The 912-nt window shown below is 48.1% G+C and overlaps 1 protein-coding gene across 1 annotated transcript in view; it reads right to left on the reverse strand.

Moving 5' to 3' along the window:
* Positions 1-912, reverse strand: part of EMH_0018340 (uncharacterized protein) — a gene marked incomplete at both ends in the record, with an annotated part of 7,245 nt that overhangs the window by 1,996 nt on the left and 4,337 nt on the right. The window contains one exon of the mRNA XM_013501110.1: positions 372-600. Within this exon, the coding sequence (XP_013356564.1) occupies positions 372-600 (229 nt within the window). The remainder of the gene's footprint in view (positions 1-371; positions 601-912) is intronic.

Below are 912 nucleotides of genomic sequence, written 5' to 3' on the forward strand. Positions count from 1 at the left end.
ATATTCAATTTAGATTAGTATCAAAAACACTCATTTTTAGAGAAATAGTGGAGGATATACGTCTTTATCGGAGACGGTAGTTCTCTACGCAGCACCAAACAGGCATCTGCATGCCTTGCCTCGCTAAAAACAAACTATACAAGTAGTCACCTTGCCTCAAACAAAAACACTTCGGGGCGCTTTCACATTATCTCACAGGTGGGCTACTAGCCATACAATTAGTGTGTCTGGAGGGTGTGTCTGCAAGGCGAGGAGCTAGGCGTGGAAGTCAAAAATAATGTACAAAATGAACTGTAGGAATTGCACCACAAGTGTCTCGTGAAGCCACAAAGACTAACGAAAACAGGAAATGGGGACCGCGTGCATCTTACGGTGGAGTGGCGCTCCTGTTTGCTGTGGCTGAGGATTGGATATCGCAGGAGGTGCTGCTGGTACTGTTGCAGGCGGTGAGCCGTTGAGTTGCACAGGCAGCAGTGGCTCTTGGTAAGATATTCCAAACCGGAGGCACAGGCGTTGCAGCACAAGATACATGTCTGTCCGCAGCCGCAACACTTTGGGAGCGTTACCCCACCCTTCAACTGCGCTAAGCCAAACAGTTATCTGCAAGCGCATAAGCATACAAGGGCGCAGGCACAAACGGCAAACGTGATACGAAGTATCTTCTATATAGAAACATATTAAAGCGCAGATGCGTGCCCTCCAGGTCTACTGGAGGGGTTAATCCTCCGTCTTTAAAGCAAATGCCTCAAAGACTTTGGTTTCTCCGGTCAAGCTGGGAATCTTGACAACGGCCTCGCACTAGACAGCCATGGCGTTTGACAGTAGAAAAAACCCAGACACATTGGGAGGCGGGGGATATAATTGACTAACATCCATATAGCGTCCGGGTTGCACGTCTGTGATGTAAATGCT

This window comes from Eimeria mitis, genomic scaffold, assembly GCF_000499745.2.
Source record: "Eimeria mitis Houghton genomic scaffold, Emh_scaff633, whole genome shotgun sequence".
NCBI classification, from domain to species: Eukaryota; Apicomplexa; class Conoidasida; order Eucoccidiorida; family Eimeriidae; genus Eimeria; species Eimeria mitis.